The sequence below is a fragment of the Oryzias latipes genome, chromosome 18 (genome assembly GCF_002234675.1).
Source record: "Oryzias latipes chromosome 18, ASM223467v1".
Taxonomy (NCBI): Eukaryota; Metazoa; Chordata; class Actinopteri; order Beloniformes; family Adrianichthyidae; genus Oryzias; species Oryzias latipes.
The window spans coordinates 5,071,365-5,088,317 of NC_019876.2; the positions used below are offsets into that span (position 1 = coordinate 5,071,365).

The following is a 16,953-nucleotide window of genomic DNA, read 5'->3' on the forward strand; positions in this document are numbered from 1 at the left end:
GACCATTCCGTTTAGACACGAACGATGTGTCTGACCGTCATCCATGCAAAGACCAACATTTGTTTGATGAGGTTTGAGGTCCGTTAGCAGTTCTTGAACTTTCTACTCATCCAAACAGGTCTTTATGAAACTTTGTTGGGTTGTTCTATCGTCATGCTGCCATATAAAAGTAGGGTGGGTACCAAAACTCTGGGCCAAGGTGCTACCGACAGATTTGGTAGTTTTGGTGCCGTGTACAAAGGTAGATTTAAGTGCTTTATTTCAGGGCTTTAGTACGGACATGTCAATTGTATCGTTTAGAGTTTTGCTTTACAATTCCAGCCAATCACATTTGTTCTGACCATTGGAAATTTGATCACAGAGGGGAAATGATTGTTTGCGGAATTCCATAACACCAAATATTTTATATACAGTGATCCCTTGATTATCGCGGGGGTTACGTTCCAAATAGAACCCGTGATAAGCAAAACCCGTGAAGTAGAAACCTTTATTTTTTTTACAATTATTATACATAGAAATACACTATTATACATTGAAAAGAAAGAACAAACCATTTAACAGGCTAAATCAATTGTTTTTTTAAAGAATAAAAGTACTTTAGAAACGTTTTTTCAACAAATAACTTCTGTAGTGTGCTGTCAAATAATAATTCCAATCATCGATAAGAACAGAAGGCTTTAAATTGCGGAGATTAGCCCCGCCCACCGCGACCCGAGTGGATTAAACGGAAGAAAATTTAAAATGATTATGAAAAAAATAAAAAAGTACAGTGGGACAGATAGTGACACCGGTCTTCTTTTCACTGCTCTTCATACTGAGCCGCTGCATCCTCTGCAGCGTTTTTTCCTTTTGAAGCCCGCGGAGCAGCTGCAGGTGTGTTTGTTCGGGAGAGGAACATAGTGATAGGCAGTTGTTGTCGCTCTTTTTTCTTCTTTGCTAAAGATCCTTATACACCGACATGCCACCATCGATTATGTTGGAGAACTGTAATGAACGGCTCATCAAAGGGTCCCATTCTTGAGCTACTCGCTGAGTGACTTTTTAGCCAATCAGAATGCAGAACACAATGCACAATCCAAATCCGTGAAGTAGCGAAACCGTGAAAAGTAAACCGTGATATAGCAAGGGATCACTGTATTGAGATAGAGCACTGAAAGACAACATCGACATTTCGCATCAAGGCCTCACCAATTAAAAATGGGAGACATGTATGTATGAATAAGAAAACAAAAAAAGAGGCCCCCTACCTGTTGGCCTGGCCCTGCTAGTCTGGTGTGTGAAGGCCACGGGCCGAATGCGCGTTCACGAAACAGCGTGTTGTGCGTGTGAATGTACCATAACAGTTTTACCGCGTCAGGGTGGACATTTTATGGCTCGGCTGCTGAGATTCCTCTACAGAGGATGGTCCATCTGTCATCCAATCCTGGAGAAGCTATGAGGAGTTTCTGTCTGCAGAGTCCTTCTGTTTTCTCAGATGTTCCTGTCCCGCTGAAAACCAAAGCAATGTTGATGTGCGTCTGTCCGTTTCAATGGTGTTCTGTTGATCATGTGTTTTAATGCCTTAAAATGGCTCTTTTTAAATACGTGTGTTGTAACGGTGGCTAACGCTAAGCTGCTAACCTGAACGTGTTTTTAATGTGCATGTTTTCTTGTAGCTTGCAGATGGAGCCAGTTCAGCTATCATTAACCTTTCGAGCTCTAGTTCCAGCCTTCATGTAGGTAACCAGCTCATCTTATAACACATTTCATCCACTCAAATGTTGACCTGTGTGTGTGTGTGTGTGTGTGTGCAACGGCTTCAATACTGACCCCCACTCATTCATCCATCTTCCAAACCAACCTAATCCCTCTCATGACGTTGCTGGAGCCTATCCCAGACACTGTTGGGTGTCGGTGGGTTTTACTCCTTACGTCCATTACAGGACGTCACAACATCCTTCATCTTAGTTCAGATTCAGCAAAATGTAGTACAGGGCTGCTCACTCTGGCAACACAAGAGTGGTTTTCATTAAAGGGAATGGCGGCATGCACCGTTGTTTTCAAGAGGACCAACTGTTGGTTCTTTTAGGTGCGACAGGTCAGACCCACGTTTAGGAATGAAGTGGGCTTTGAGTAGTCTGCTCCAGCAGCAAGGACAAGAAACTGTATTTTTTATTTTTTCCTGGTTCCCGTTCAGAATAAAAGATGAGAAAAATATAAAGCTCAGGAGTTGATGACATCATGAACAGGTTTCTGCTTGGTTGACCGAAAGCAAATTCTTCAAATTTCAGTTATTTGCGTGGCCTAATGTTCACAGAAGTGTCTTCTGTCCAAAACGCGCTGTTGCCAGACCGCCGCGCCACGCCTGATGCTCAAATCGCGCCGCAGGACCTCTTATTGGATTTAGGTGCATTGACTTAACATTAAAACTGGCCGCCTCCAACACAGGGATCCTGTTTGGTGTGATCGTAGCTTTAGTGTGATGAGCAGGTTAAATGTCCTATTGTCCCGGCATGATGTCAGACGGTCCCCACAAGTATACAAAGATGAGAGCACACACACACATTTATTGTGGTTGTAATGTCGTTGCTTTTAACCTTCATTATCACAATTCTTAACCCCAAAATGTCAACGACTTTAAATCTGCAGGGACCAGATGCCTCTTTAACGGCAAATGTCCTCACATCCACATGAAGACAGATACAGACTCATGTGTAACAGTCGTAATTGGGCCTGATTTCTTGCCGTCCAAACATAGATATTTGTTTTATTAAGGGTGATGTATTTAAAGCAGCCAAATTAAAGGCTCAGCTTTCCGTTCACCGGGGCCAAGGTCAACAGCTGCTAAAGATCCTCAGTCACCCAAATGGAGAGATGTGTAACTGAGAAAGGGTTAAGGTAGACTGAAGGAGAGAAATCAGAAAAGGTTTGAGGCAAAGGATGACAAAAGAGGGAGCCGGCCTCTCGTGGCACCAGAAAACCAAAGCTCACTTCCTAAATCCTGGCTCCTAATCTTTGGGTAGAAGTCAAAAGTGGATCAGGAGCGTACCTCTGATGATTACCAGCTTCTCGGGGCAGCTTCAGTCAGATTTGGTTTCAGAATCAGAAAGGTTTGGGCATGCAGGCTGTCAGCATCGCTGCGACTCCGCCGAACTTGAAGGCCGCGATCCAGTTTCGACATAAACGAGATCTAACGTAGCTCAGATGGGAAAGGAACACGGGGCGTCACATCTGATCGTCAGAAGGCGAGTCTGCTGACAGCTTTTGTCAGGGATCAAACCGGCCTCGCTGTTCTTGATACCGTGAGGTTACTGCGTTCTCAAATTAGTCAGGTCTCTTGAATTTAATGTGATATTTGAGACCGTTTTTTTTCTAGGTGATGGACTTTATATGAATACTTCCCCTTTCACGGCCGTATTTGTGGTGAACCTCTACTTAATTTCCATCCAAACCATTCGGCTTTCCTGCCAGCCACCTGCCACCTCGACTTAAAATCCTCCTTTAAGAAACGCTGCAGTTTGCCTCGGCCTCCATAAATCCTCCCTGGCTTCTCCACGACCAAGGAAACTAGCTGACATGGCTTTGTGTGCCGCATTGCATTGTGGCATTTCTGAGGGTTTATGAAACGTGCATCTACGGCCCTCTAATAACCAAAGAACAAGACGTCCAAATAGCTTCCCTAAATCATTGTTGTTTTGCTAATTTCAGCCACAAACTGATGCAAGCTGCCGCGGCGTTCGAGGGATGTACAGTCGCTCTGTTGCCAAGCGTTCGCTCAGCCAAACGAACAATCAAATTTAGGTGTTCGAATCTCTGAATTCAAGTGTATTAAATTGGATTGTGGGAGACCTGTTGACTGTACATGAGAACTGGACTGAGTGACCACTGGCTCCAAGAAGCCAAAATCCCATAGACTTCTATTGTGCAAGTACACTGACCAAAAATATAAACGCAACACTTTTGTTATTGCTCCCATTTTTTATGGTCTGAACTCAAAGATGTGAAACATTTTCCACATACACAAAATAACCAGTTCTCTGAAATATTGTTCACAAATCTGTCTAAATCTGTGATAGTGAGCACTTCCCCCTTGCCAAGACAATCCATCCCACCTCACAGGTGTGCCATATCAAGATGCTGATTAGATAGCATGATTATTGAACAGGTGTGCCTTAGACTGGCCTTACACTGGTTAAAGGCCACTCTGAAATCTTCAGTTTTGTTTTATTGAGGGGGTCAGGGGACTCAGACAACCAGTCAGTATCTGGTGTGACCACCATTTGCCTCATGAAGTGCGACACATCTCCTTTGCATAGAGTTGATCAGGTTGTCTATTGTGGCCTGTGGAATGTTGGTCCACTCTTCTTCAATGGCTGTGCGAAGTTGCTGGATATTGGCAGGAACTGGAACACGCTGTCCTATACGCCGATCCAGAGCATCCCAAACATGCTCAATGGGTGATGTGTCCGGTGAGTATGCTGGCCATGCAAGTACTGGGATGTTTTCAGCTTCCAAGAATTGTGTACAGATCCTTGCAACATGGGGCCGTGCATTATCATGAGGCAACATGAGGTGATGTTGTTGGATGTACGGCACAACAATGGGCCCCAGGATCTCGTCACGGTATCTCTGTGCATTCAAAATGCCATCGATGAAATGCACCTGTGTTCTTCGCCCATAACATATGCCTGCCCGTACCATAACCCCACCACCACTATGGGCTACTCGATCCACAACATTGACATCAGAAAACCGCTCACCCACACGACGCCACACACGCTGTCTGCCATCTGCCCTGAACAGTGTAAACCGGGATTCATCCGTGAAGAGAACACCTCTCCAACGTGCCAGACGCCATCGCATGTGAGCATTTGCCCACTCAAGTCGGTTACGATGACGAACTGGAGTGAGGTCGAGACCTCGATGAGTGCTCACTATCACAGATTTAGACAGATTTGTGAACAATATTTCAGAGAACTGCTTATTTTGTGTATGTGGAAAAAGTTTCACATCTTTGAGTTCATACCATAAAAAATGGGAGCAATAACAAAAGTGTTGCGTTTATTTTTTTGGTGAGTGTAATTTAAGCTATAAACTGACCAATGAGATGCCTCAATAGAAGTAGGTAGAGACTGCTGGCCCCCATGTCCAAAGTTCAAAACGTTTGACATATTTCATATGGCTGTCTTTCAACTGGTGATTGCGTTTGGCATAGAAACGTCAAGTCAGCCCGACTCGGACCAATCGTTGCTTACTGACAACGTCTGGCTCCAACATGGCGGGGTCCGTATTGTGAAGAAGTGACAACATTGTTTACTTTATTTCGTTGAAACTGGAATTAAACTATTTTTCATGGGTGATGTCACACTCACTCAGTCCAGTCCTCATACACAGTCAATAATAGGACCGTGTAAACAGACTACGGTGTGTTCAGTCCTTTAGAACTATACTTGAACTCAGTAATGTACAGCATGTAGGAAGAACTGGAACCCCTAGTAGGGTGGTAGACCTTTGGGACCAGGGTTTGACAAAGTCGTTAAAGCTGATGTTTTGTTGTTTTTTAGACATTTTAATGGTTTGAAATTAAGTTTTCTTTTCAGAAACTGCAAATGATCAGATCGACAGAAAAGCAAACTTTGAGTTAAAGAAATCGAGTCTGGGGGAATCCACAACCATCCAGAGATGTGGTACACATCATTTAAAGAAAGGCATTCAGAGGCAGCGTGATGGTAAAGCACAGATGGGAGCGTCTCATCTATCTACTGTCAGCCGGTGACAGCAAAGAGGTCTTTAATTAATTTGAAAATACAACAGATTCTTGCTTGAGGTTTGGTGCTCTGCCCTGAAACCACAATGGAGCAAATGACAATAACACACAAACCGCTCTGCGGAAATATGGACTCGGTCTTTCCACATTCTTCACATTGACCAATTTGTTTTTTGAGATGCTTTACAGAACGAGGTCAAAGGAATTCCCAGCAGATTTGAGTCAGAACGGCTGGATTTTTTAGGGAAATTAGTTTGATCGCAGAAGCGTGGCTTTTTGAAGAATTCCTCAATCCGGGTGCTGAGTTTTGTGAAGTGAAAGTTTCCATGTTAAATGCTTTATATCCTTTATCTGTGGTTTCTTCAGAGATCCGCAGATGAACTGTTGCTCCCCTCAGCTCAGAGGAGAAACCTGATGAAAAAAGACAATGTTTTCTTTAAAACCATCAACTGGATGCTTCCTTTTACATTAAAGGTGTCCACACGTTGTGTTTTAACCCAACAAAAAGGCCTTCAATCAACTCAAAAACCCAAACAAAGCGGTTTCTGAAGCTGTTTGGTGTCTTGCAGGTTAGTAAAACAATACACCCCACCCCCCCCAACAATCTGAGGAAGATTCTGCACAGAATTCTTTAAAAATTACCGGAAAAACAAACACAAAATCTGCCAAACATGGAATAGACTCATCACTACTATAGCAACAATAATGCCAGATGGTCAAGGTTTGTAACATTTCCGTACAAAATGAAATACAGATCCATTTCAGTTGGAATGGATTGAGTCCAACTGATGTTTTTGAATGTAAAAACACCAGAAAATGTACAGTTTAACACTTTAAACCTGAGATGTCGTAGGCAGCATCTCTTTGACATCTTTGACCGTAACGCGATTAACGTGAATTGGTTGAACCTTTATTTATCCAGGTAGGTCGATTGAGAACAATTTCTCATTTAGAAAGATGACCTGAGTTCTCAGCAACAACAAAAATTGAATGAAAGTGTAATGTAAGTTAAATGCACGTGAAAAATATCTTCACACATCAATATTTACAACGGAAGGTTTACAGGAAATGCAAAGTGACTGTTTCCAATCTTCTGGCTTTTATTTACCAACAAAGACCTAAATCTGCTTAGATCACCATCAAAAGCCAAAAGACGCACTTTTCTAGCTCACGCTTTCTTTAGTTTGCAGTGTATTTCATTTAAATTTAGAAACGTGCATGACTTTTTTCCAAAATTTCTGCCCTTGAAGTGGTCTGTCCGCCTTCCCAACAGCCCTGATTCACACCAGAGTTCACTTGCAAATGCACCCAAACAATTGTTTTCGAACGAAAGTCAGAATTGAGACGAGATTTGTTGAACTGTCTGAGATCTGGTTTTAAAAAATAATTAAATAACTTGCATGAACAGGATATAAATAGCTAAAACACTGGGTTCACACCGATATACTAAACCAGTTTTACACTATTACTATCAAAATGTGATGAGTCCATCTGGTCAAGTTTGGAACCTTTTCTTTGATCAACCTCTACCTGAGCTAATCAGATTACAGCTAATCATATTATATTACATTAATCATATCGTAAATATTGTCTTAGCACATTTAAGGTTCCCATTTATTGTGATTTTTGCCAACTTTTGCGATATGCATGTTGCACAACCCTTTCTGCACAACAATAGCAACATGACTCAGTCCATATAGTAATCTTGGCATCTCAGACTTAAAACACTACAAAGATTACTGCACGAACTTAGTCTGATGACTTATAATCTTTTTCCTTAATAATGGGATTTCTGTTGAAACGAAGGCTTCCCTTAATTATGTGTGATCATTAGATTTAGGTTCAAACTGTTGAACAAAGAACAATTTTATGCTTTTGCAGCAGTTTGTTTCCGTTTTTGGAGCTAGATCTCGTGGATCTCTTATGGAGGGGTACTTGCTTCTCTTTGGCTGCGGTTCTCTCGGTTCCACTCATTCTTTTGCTTTGATAGGCTTTCCCCACACAAAGCCATGATGGAGCGGCCCTCGTGTAAACACCGTCTGCGCCCTTGCTGCTGTTGGCAGTGCCAGCCTGCTTGGGTTAGCTCGGTTTTCCCCAGCGGGGGCCTAATGACAGGCTGCAAACCACACCGACACCCTGAACATACCGCTGCAGGCTGCCTGTGCCCTCATGTGCAGCCCGGGAAAATCCCTAAAGCGCGAGCGCCTCTAGAACGCTCCATCTGTTGGAGTCAGGAGCTGGACTTTGGTTCGTGGCACCCCTCTCATCAGCGTGCGGCACCAGGCGCTTCACGCCGGGGATGGGTGTGTCGGCCAAACGCCACGTGCTGCTCTGTTTTAAGCTGCTGTGGAAAAACGAGGAATTCCACATTTTTCTTCCATCGTCGTGCGTCTTTGGGAAGCAGGAGAATGGGGATTCCACACCAGCCCCAAACGGCGCTCTTATCGTTTATTCACGCCTTGGCGCTCACGCAGGAACAAAGGGCTGCGTGCGTCACACGTGCCTCCAACCCAGAAAGGGCCTGTCCCCTTTGCCGCATGTGCACGCCTGTGAGAAAATAATCAACCAGCGACCAGTTGCCAGCGTGAGCAGACTTTTAGTCGACTTGATGCATGAGACAGCTTCACACTTGAAACAATTCCATGACAGAGTTCCACTCTAAGCCTGTGGCACACGGCTCCAAAGATCACATCATATGAATCAAAATCCCTCCCATCCAAACCTCAACATTTCGAAACAAGGATCTATGTTCTCCCCTCAGTACAGAACTGCATTATGGGGCCTCGGCATGACTCATAACTGTAATAGTAAGACTTTAAGGGCCTTTATGCTCATGCCAGCAGTCGTTTTGGAATAGAGGGCTTGTTCCTTTCCTTTTTTATGGTGCATGCTCCTTTTTGGAATAAATCCCCCTCATATATGATGTTAAAAGTATTAAGAAAAGTGGAAAAAGGTACTTAGGACAGCCTTTAATGTGTGGTTACCTTCAGTTCTAGACCTACTTAATGTTTTTCCTGCTGTCTCTCTCTCTGATGCTGGCTGCAGAAGTTACAGTGGGTGAGTGAACCATGACTGTCACGCTGTGCTGGAGCGTTTTTGGGGAGACATGATCCACCTGACTGATGTTTGTCAAAACCAATGAAATATTATCAAGGATGAGCCTCATTTATGGATCTCTTTCCTTTCACGAAACTGTTGAGAACAATTCTCCGTTTCACTTTAACCCGTTCACACAGGAGCTTCAGCGCCGATATTGACATTCCTAAATTACCAAAACACTTCAACTGTTTATGCCATTCATTTAATTCCAACAGATTCTGAGGCAAAGAAAAGTAGCTTTTTGGGGACAAGCAACACTTTACAGCTGTAACGTTTGCAGTTTGCTAATATGCAACAATTTTCTTTTTTTAAATTTTACTAAAAATAAACACTTTAGTGATGTAAAGCTTGCAAAAATGCAACAATTTACTCTTTTAAACTTTGCTAGTATGCAAAATAATAACTTTTTTAAACTTTGCTAGTATGCAAAATAATTACTTTTGTAAACTTTGCTAGTATGCAAAATAATTACTTTTGTAAACTTTGCTAGTATGCAAAATAATTACTTTTTTAAACTTTGCTAATATGCAAAATAATTACTTTTGTAAACTTTGCTAGTATGCAAAATAATTACTTTTGTAAACTTTGCTAATATGCAAAATAATTACTTTTGTAAACTTTGCTAGTATGCAAAATAATTACTTTTTTAAACTTTGCTAATATGCAAAATAATTACTTTTGTAAACTTTGCTAGTATGCAAAATAATTACTTTTGTAAACTTTGCTAGTATGCAAAATAATTACTTTTTTAAACTTTGCTAATATGCAAAATAATTACTTTTGTAAACTTTGCTAGTATGCAAAATAATTACTTTTGTAAACTTTGCTAGTATGCAAAATAATTACTTTTTTAAACTTTGCTAATATGCAAAATAATTACTTTTGTAAACTTTGCTAGTATGCAAAATAATTACTTTTGTAAACTTTGCTAGTATGCAAAATAATTACTTTTGTAAACTTTGCTAGTATGCAAAATAATTACTTTTGTAAACTTTGCTAGTATGCAAAATAATTACTTTTTTAAACTTTGCTAATATGCAAAATAATTACTTTTGTAAACTTTGCTAGTATGCAAAATAATTACTTTTGTAAACTTTGCTAATATGCAAAATAATTACTTTTGTAAACTTTGCTAGTATGCAAAATAATTACTTTTTTAAACTTTGCTAATATGCAAAATAATTACTTTTGTAAACTTTACTAGTATGCAAAATAATTACTTTTGTAAACTTTGCTAATATGCAACACTAAAAAATGGTTCGATTCCCGGAGGGGAATGAACAATGATACTGGGGCAATTACCATATCAATGGCGAGCAATTAACATCACCCAGTGAGGGCCCTTGGGCAAGACCCTTAACGCTACTGCCTCCCGAGCGCGGCTCGGCTGCAGCCCACCACTTCCCCAGGGGATGGGTCAAATGCGGAGAAGAATTTCCCCATTGTGGGATAAACAAAGTTAATTATCAAAAAGTCACAGAAGTTCAAAACGTGTTATTCTGAAGTCCTGACTTTGGTCACACTTTTATACCCTAAAAACCTAAACTCACGTACAATAGCAGCAAATCAAGCGTTAAACTTCAGTATTCTAGTCGTCCTCTCAGAGTAATTGTACTCTCAGGCTGATTGAAGCTGCAGGAAATTTACATAGAGATGCTTTTTTCAGAAACAGAGGTGGGGAAAAGAGCCAAGAGCGTACCAGTAGTTATCCACTCCTCCACATAAGAACATATACGGTGACTTTGTTTTATATTGCGGCATAGATTTACCCACTTGGTGCCTCTCGCCGTTTCACTGTTGCTCCTTTCCATTGCCTCAGAATGCGCATATAGCATGACCTTAACGCCACAGAGCCACCAGAGACCGTTTTTACTCCCGTTGACGTGAGTTGGCTCCATCCATCTCGCTATGTGATCACTGGAAAAAGCTTGAAAAGTGGGTTATTACCGAATGGCACTGCTTCATCGGGCCAAACAGGAGTCAGCGTGGGACGTGGAGTTCATCTGCAGGGCAGGATTAATGAACAATCCAGTTTGGATATTTTCATTTAAACGTCTATATTTCTGAATTGTAATGTGTACCAATTGTTGAACTGAAACACACATTTGCTGAACTTTAATGCCTCACAGGCTGCTTCGGCGCTCCGCCACTTTGACTCTCATCTTGTGATCAACAGGGAGAAGAATCTGTGGATTGGTGGAGTAAATTCTACGCCTCCGTCGGAGACAAGAACAAGTGCGGGACTTACCTGGAGCAGGGCTTGGACACTCTGGAGGTAGGAGGCAGGCCTACAACTATCCAGTCCAGTCAAGTGAAGCCCTGAAATCGCAGCTTCTCACAACAAATCGTAAATGGTTATAGATTCAGTCATGAGCTCACCAACAGCGACCAGATCAATTGCTCATTAAAAGGTTTTTAGTGACATCTACGCAGCTAAATACCTTCAGCTCTCATTATGCTGATTCCTCTGTACATAAGGAAGATAAAAATGAAAAATATTGTTATATTCCATGTTTGTGTGTTCACTTTTACTTAAAAATGCAGTTTTATATTACAACATCTTCTGCAAACATAAGAAAAATATTGACCAGTCACAAAATGGACACAATTCAGTAAAGCAACACAAAAAATGAGCAGGAATTTTCTTTCATCACAACAGCTTTAATTATAAAGCAAGTTAGGAGGTTTGCTGAAACAATTTGATATTAAACAATTTATTTAAATTAAAAATCCAAACTAAATAGTTTTAGAATAACTGTCATGATTGAAATCTTATGTAACGGTATTAGTGAACCAAAGCTGGGTTTTGGTCTCACAATGAAAAGGTTCAGGTTCAAATCCCGGCTGGGGTCTTTTTGTGTGGAGTTTACATGTTCTCCTGGTACATCCAAGGGTTTTCTCCAGGCTCTCCGGTTTCCTCCCACAGCCCAAAGGCATGCTTCATAGGTTAATTGGTAAAACTGGCACCGTCTCCAGGTTGTATGCCAACTTTGCCCGACAGTAGGTAGGATAGGCTCCAGCGACCCCATCCCAAAAAGGATACGTCAAGCGGCATCAGTAGAATCCACAATGTTTATTTTCCCATAAGAAAGGATGCAAGATAATTTTCTCAAAGAAAATGGTTTGCATGATTCACATAAACTCAAAAATTACTCTGCTTAAAAATATTCCAAAATTCTAATGCATAGACTTCAATCAACTCCTAATACAGAGAGAATTTCCTTTGAGTTCATCATACAGCTTTCCATCCTAAGCTCTGTGATATCCACTGATCTAAAAGTTGCTTTTTAAAACAGCCTTCGATTTGAAAAAATATGCTATCTTCTTGACAGTGTAATGACTGGGGCTTGGTTGATAAAATCCATTATTTGATCTGAATTGCTCCAAGCTTAAAGGTTGATTTTCTTATTACTTTTCATTTACGGTGACCTAACACAAAGCAGCAGTAACTCCAAAGTCTGATTGCTTAACCCTTGTGCTATCTTAGATGACCCCACCCTTACATTGACGTGTTCTTCCTACCATGACAAAGGTGGATAAAGGTGGAAAGATTTCATGTAATCCATGGACACCAGTGAAGATCACAAATCATTGAAGAAAAAAGGTTCAGAGCACTGTCTAGTGGGTCTAGATGACCCAACTCCCAATGTTAAAGTGCCTAGGATAGCACAAGGGTTAATGCTAACATATAATGGAATTTCCCATCCAGAAACACCCAGTTATCTATCTATCTATCTATCTATCTATCTATCTATCTATCTATCTATCTATCTATCTATCTATCTATCTATCTATCTATCTATCTATCTATCTATCTATCTATCTATCTATCTATCTATCTATCTATCTATCTATCTATCTATCTATCTATCTATCTATCTATCTATCTATCTATCTATCTATCTATCTATCTATCTATCTATCTATCTATCTATCTATCTATCTATCTATCTATCTATCTATCAATCATCCGGTTCTAATCAGATCAAGTGCAGATTATTAATCAAGTCACAAAATGGAGAGCTTGTGTCAGAAGCTGCACAGCACATGTGAAACCATTATAATATATATGATAATGGACTAGTATAACAGTGATTGGTAACCTTACACTTCAGTTTTGTAGGCCTTATCATTGAATCGCAGCAATGTTGGATGTCTGCAGGAAGCTGCAGGGAAGTTCTCCATACTGTACTGTCCTCCATGGTCCATGTTCATCTCTGCTGATGGAAATTACTCAGAAATGAAATGGATGTTTTTAAATGGAAAATATGAATTTAGAACTTTATTGACTAAATTAGAGACATTTCTTATTGTTTTTTTTCTGATTTAAAGTCAATACGCTGCATTTCTAGGATTTTCACTAATGACTGTATGAACAATAAGAAAAGAAGGAAACGACAAAACTTCTTTTACCTTCATCCTCAACTTTTGAATCGCTCCTCGGATCGTCATCCTCTTCATCCTTTCAGGCGCCATCGTCATGACTCATATGAGATGAAGTTTTTCTTCAGGATCCCCGCAGTGGATGGAAGCAGTAAAAAGGTCGCCGTCTGATGTCAGCAAGGTCTGAACGGAGCGATGACATCAGCCGTCATTAACCTCGCTCTTTAGCCCGCTTCCCTCAGTCTGCCGCCATCCCAGGAGCCCCGTCTCCTCTGCCGTCGCCGCCCACGCCCTCCTCAACCCTAATCCCTGTTCTCTTGGTCCAAACACAGACCTTTCCTTCCACCGGGACTTGGCGCACACGTCACACGTCTCACTCTATTCTCAACAAAGTGATTAATCGTGTCGGGGCTTGGACCCCTGACCTCCGACCTTTCCCTCGGGATCATCGTGAATCGCTTTGGACGCTGTTCGTCAAGTCGATCCAAACCCGCTTTTGGTTCGCTCTGCGGTCATACGGGATGTTGTCCTGATGTCATCCTGTTTTTATTAAGTGAATTTAAAAGCTGAATAAATCATCGGAGCAGAGCTGAAACCAAACCGGCCAAGTTACAGATCCGTTTGGTGGAGAAGAAGTTCAGCATTAACTTCAATTTTCCAGAAGTCTCCCACAAATGTCAAGAAATTAGAAAAAGAAGCTGAGATGCAGTTGGAGTGAAATGGCCCAGCGGAGGACTATAACTGCCCCTCCAACAGTCATTGAGCCCCCCTTTTTCTAATGAAGGCTGTTAAATGGTTTCACCCAAACATGATGGAAACCCATGGAGGTGGTCTTTAAGCTTTTGCGACATGTCACCATTCTGGTCCAAATGAAGTTGACACTTGGACGGAAAAGAGTGGAATGACCAACGAGCCACCGAGCCCATCGCCTCACTCTTACCCGCCTGGTATGTTCCGCTCGTTTGTTTGACAAGCCCTCCACTCGGTTCTGCCACCGTCAGAGGAAATGATCCGGTGTTTCCAACCTTTCCAGCCTCCTTCACCTTTGTTCAACTGGTCCTTCAATCGAGTTTACCTTCATCTATGACTGGATGTGGGCTCTGAGCAGCAGACACGCCGTTTCCAGCTTCAAAAAGGAGTTTCGTTGGGTCTACAAAAGATTTCATTAACTTATTTTATACCTTTTAGTGCCCAGAATGAAGTTTCATGGGCAAAAAAAAAATCACAAATTATCGCCAAACAATCAAATCTGGGCTTTCACACACTGCTGCCAACTCTGCTATGAATGGAGGCGGAGCTACACTCAAGCCGCCCTCGGCAACGCATTTTCAAGTGGCTACGTCCAATGAGGAGTCTGCGCAGATGTCCATTTTAAACGTCCACGTTTAAAACTCTCAGGTTCACAGGTAGCTACGCAAGTTTTCATCACTCTTTTCGGGCTCTACGTACAAAATGGACGGCCATTGATCAGGAACCAGGTCAAACTTGACCAATCACAGACATTTATTTATATAGCACTTTTTACAGGTAAAAAAATACTTTAAAAAGTATAATTAAAAGGTAAAGAATAAAAAACATCTTAATTAAGATATGAGAAAGGTTAAAAACAAGTGAAAGGCAGTCAGAAGCAAAAGTTTGCTTAAAGCCGGTCTGGTAGGGACGTATGGATGGCGCCCCCTTTAATTGACGGAAGTACCAACCCTTTGAAAACTGATCATGGAAGAGAAATTAATAATTGTGGCTTATGTCTGGTCAGAATTCTAGGACACAAAGTCTTTATATATCGGAATAGAGCTGCGAAAGAAAAAAAAACCTGGAGCAAGATTCCCCAGATTTCCACCGCTTTGACATTTTGCACCATCTGTAGGTGGCGGACATGCACTACTAAACAGTAAGAAAAGGACAAGAAGAAGCCCCTCCCTGTTAGTCCAGTGTGAAAAGCATGGGCTGAACGTGTGTTCTTGAACCTGTGTCAAATGTCTGATGTGTACCGTATGTAGCTTGAGAATGTTGCTGTGCCTCAACACAAACCAGTTACACTCACAAATTGCATGGTAATTTATGACAACATTTACATTTAGAGATGAAATTAAGAAAATGTCAAGAGTATTAAGAGTTATAGTTAATGTTATATGTGTTGTCAGCAACGCCTAAATAACAAACACTCTTTCGCAAACCGCAAACACTTGACTGTTCAAACAAACGTGAATCGACTGATTCCGAAGCGGAATCGACTTTGGATCAATATCAACCACAAATAGGCATATTTGGTATCTTTGATCTTCAGGTGTACGACCGAGAGCTGGAGAGGGTTGAGGAGTTTGACGGTTTGTCCGATTTCTGTCAGACGTTCAAACTCTACAGAGGAAAGACTCAGGATGAAGGAGACGATCCGTCGGTGGTGGGGGAGTTCAAGGTAAACAAAATAAAGAGGGTTTTTTTACGTATTAAAAAAAATGTTGTTCATATGAGATTTTACACTCAATACATCAGATGAAGAAATTGCACTACAGAAAAAATATAAAAAATAAATTAGGATTAACAAGAAGATGTTTAGAAAAAGTATCAGATCAAGAACGATTATTCTGACCAATAGAATGTCTGAGTAATAACTGTTTATTTCTCCATAGAAGTCTATGAGATTTTGGTCAGGGGTGAAGGGGTCGCTCACTCCAGTTCTCATATACAGTTGATAATCTTAATGACTTATTTTTCTAACTTCTTCTACTTCAACCATCTGTGGGCTTTTTTTTTTGTGGCTGTAATCAGATTGGTTTTTCGTTATAAATTAAGTAAAGGGTAACGCCTGACGTGGGGTCCATGATCAGAAATTAACACATGACGCGGACGCAACTGTCCTCCGCTTCACGTCGGACGGTTCAGGCTTCCGCGTCGTCCTTTGATTTTCTGAAAATGGACGCATCATCCCTCTGACATCAGGGTCACTTACAGAAGAAATAAATATTTAATCATCTCTTTGTACTTTATTATTGTTATTATTCCAGGTTAAATCGCTTTTTCACAAAAAGCTGACTATTTGATGTGTGGTGTGGTGCGTAGTCATGGTACCCAACCTCGACCACAGCGGCAAAGGAAAGCGATATATATGCCAACTGTCATAACAGGTCAAATAAAGCATCGGTTCAGATTCTTTTTTAAGCGTTTTTTATCACTGCGCTATATCACTTTTTAATCCACACCCTGCAGCCAATCAGAATCGAGTTTTACCCTGGATCATGGTATAAGTTGTAAGATGCTGCTGACTATGCTACTGACTGCTGACGCTGTGGCATCGACCAATAACCGGGTCGATGCAAGACGTGCTGTAGTGTCGTCAGGGCGAAGCATAACCCATGCTGTGTTCAAACTGAAGATGTCTCTACAGATGTGCAGTCAGCTGCATTTCCACAGTTTGCTTGAACTGGGACCAGGAGTTTCTTCTCGTGCTACGTCCACACTGGGCTTGGAGAGACACACTCAAACAAGCACTTTCAATGAAAAGTCTATGTAAACGCTACTGGGTGTCAAAGTCTCACGACAGAATAGTGTTGTTTTTTATTATGCTAATCTAATTTTTTTTATCTTTTTGATTTGATTTTAATTTGATTTGATGTATTGATTTATTTCAAGCATTGTAGTCAAAGCAATAAAGAATTTACACATATTTATCAAACTCATTACAGAAATGATGAAATGCATAGTTTAAAAAGACAGAAAATAAAACA

The 16,953-nt window shown here is 41.1% G+C and overlaps 1 protein-coding gene across 6 annotated transcripts in view; it reads left to right on the forward strand.

Moving 5' to 3' along the window:
- Window positions 1-16,953, forward strand: part of dysf (dysferlin) — a 110,099-nt gene that overhangs the window by 65,503 nt on the left and 27,643 nt on the right. For 3 of the 6 annotated variants that reach the window (XM_020711502.2, XM_020711505.2, XM_020711504.2), the window contains 4 exons: window positions 1,656-1,715; window positions 8,792-8,803; window positions 11,022-11,120; window positions 15,516-15,644. In XM_020711502.2, coding sequence (XP_020567161.1) covers window positions 1,656-1,715; window positions 8,792-8,803; window positions 11,022-11,120; window positions 15,516-15,644 — 300 coding nt within the window. The remainder of the gene's footprint in view (window positions 1-1,655; window positions 1,716-8,791; window positions 8,804-11,021; window positions 11,121-15,515; window positions 15,645-16,953) is intronic. The other 3 variants (XM_011487299.3, XM_020711506.2, XM_020711503.2) reach the window with 2 other exon arrangements.